The 1876-nt window shown below is 43.6% G+C and overlaps 1 protein-coding gene across 1 annotated transcript in view; it reads left to right on the top strand.

Moving 5' to 3' along the window:
* The window catches only part of DOCK3 (dedicator of cytokinesis 3), a 301789-nt gene that overhangs the window by 224880 nt on the left and 75033 nt on the right, over positions 1-1876 (top strand). Inside the window, 1 exon segment of the mRNA XM_014584468.1 lies at positions 1010-1091. Within this exon segment, the coding sequence (XP_014439954.1) occupies positions 1010-1091 (82 nt within the window).

Below are 1876 nucleotides of genomic sequence, written 5' to 3'. Positions count from 1 at the left end.
TTCCCTCCCTTAGGGGGGACTTTCTCTCTCACTCTCTCTCTTGAATCTCTCTTTCTCCTCGAGTATCCTTGCCCTCTGGTAATTAAATAAAAGGAAAAAATTAATGCAACTAATAAACAAATATGAGAAACACAGGTCATGTAAGTCCATTAAAACAGTAAGAAATTGCCATTTTCTTCTGTGGAATTGGCACAGTTTTTGAAAACAAAATCCACCAGTGGCTTGGCTTCGGAGTTATTGGAGCTCTGATTCTTTCATGCCACTTTGGAGAGCAGACACTGTGTTTACACACTTTATATGTGTCATCCTGTTAGTATTGAGATGCACTATCACCTCCCTCATGTTTTTCTTTTTTTGAGAGGTTTTTGCTATAAGGGCGCATGTGCTCACCAGACAGAGACAGAGAGACAGAAAGCGAGAAATCACCCCCCAAGTGGGATGGCCACGCTGCAATCCCTTCTCCTCTGTTCTCCTCTTGGGATCTTGGGCATGCACGCACACACTCCCCGCATGAGTTTTAAGCCACCGGGTCTGGGACGTGAACCACGGTCGACTACATGGGAATCCAGTGACATAGCTATTGCGCTAACTGCTGGTCCCACTTCCCTCATGTTTTAAATGGAGAGAATGATGCACAGAGGGATTGAGTAACTTGCCCAAGGACATAGAGCTAGATACTGACTGTGATCCAGGGCTGGCTGGGGCCGGGAGTGGATTGGGGCGTCAGTACCATGTTGGGTGTACTGCCTCTCTCTCATTCTCGCTCTTACTCATGGAAGGGGTAAATATATATATAAACTTTATTTTTTTAATGTGGCAACGCCTTATGGACAAGGAATGTTATCTGACTTCAGATAATCTGAAAATTCCATAGCTATAATAGAGCCATCATTCAATTTAGCTCATCAGTGATTTGTGTTTCATGTTTGATTAATTCAGGGCTAAAGGCATTTCAGGCTGCATTGCTTTTGGATTAAAGTGGGGTTTCTGGAACTGTTCTCTTTCCCAGGGAGCTCATCCGCTGTTTGAAGTGGTATATGGACTGCTCAGCAGAGCTGATTCGGCAAGACCACATTCAGGAAGCTATGCGGGTAACGTACTGTGCTCACCATTCTAAGGGGCCATCCTTGCAGTTGTTCACAAGTAATTTCAGTAGAATAGCGTGTGGGACAAGTGTAGACATGCCAGCAGACTGGCCTGCTTAGGAATGACTGTCTTCCTTTATGTACCCAATTCTCCTTTCCTCACCTCGTTTTTGTCCTGGAAGGCCTTTATTCCCGATCATTTTATCTTGAAGCAGAAGGGCAGGATGATGTGTACATAGCCTCTGGGCATCTTCTCGGGCTCGTTTTTTTTTACCATTAGCATCAGACCTCCCTTCCACTGTCTAAAGTATTGTAACTGATCTAAGCTGGTGTTTATGGCAACATCGATTAGAATTCAGATCTTCCCATACTGCTCTCTTCCTCGATAATTACTAAACATTGGTTTTTGGAACTATTGCAAGTCAAAAGAGCTAAGTAAATGCACTGTGTGTGTGTATATGTTGAGAAGATACTCTTAAACCGTGGTCCTTAGTCAGGACCACTGCCAGCTTGGACAGGCTCCTTGACAAGCCCCCTGCATTGCTTGGTAGCACCAGTCGACAGTCCTCATGGTGAGTTAGGTCCACTGTCTAGTATCATCTTTTCGTGGTTACTCTTCTGCTGTAGAGAACCACATATGAGAATGTTGATCCCTCTTTTGTTAACAGTCTTCCAGAAAGCTAGCATGCCCTCTTGGAACCTACTTAGGCAAGGCATTTTTTTCTCTTTCTCTGTCTTTTTTTGTACTTGATTTATTTTTTTGTTTGTTTTTAGTTGCTTTTTAATCATGT

This window comes from Tupaia chinensis, unplaced genomic scaffold (assembly GCF_000334495.1).
Source record: "Tupaia chinensis unplaced genomic scaffold, TupChi_1.0 Scaffold147003_1, whole genome shotgun sequence".
Classification (NCBI taxonomy): domain Eukaryota; kingdom Metazoa; phylum Chordata; class Mammalia; order Scandentia; family Tupaiidae; genus Tupaia; species Tupaia belangeri.
Note: the sequence above shows the minus strand (reverse complement) of the source record. Positions and strands in the feature narration are given on the sequence as shown.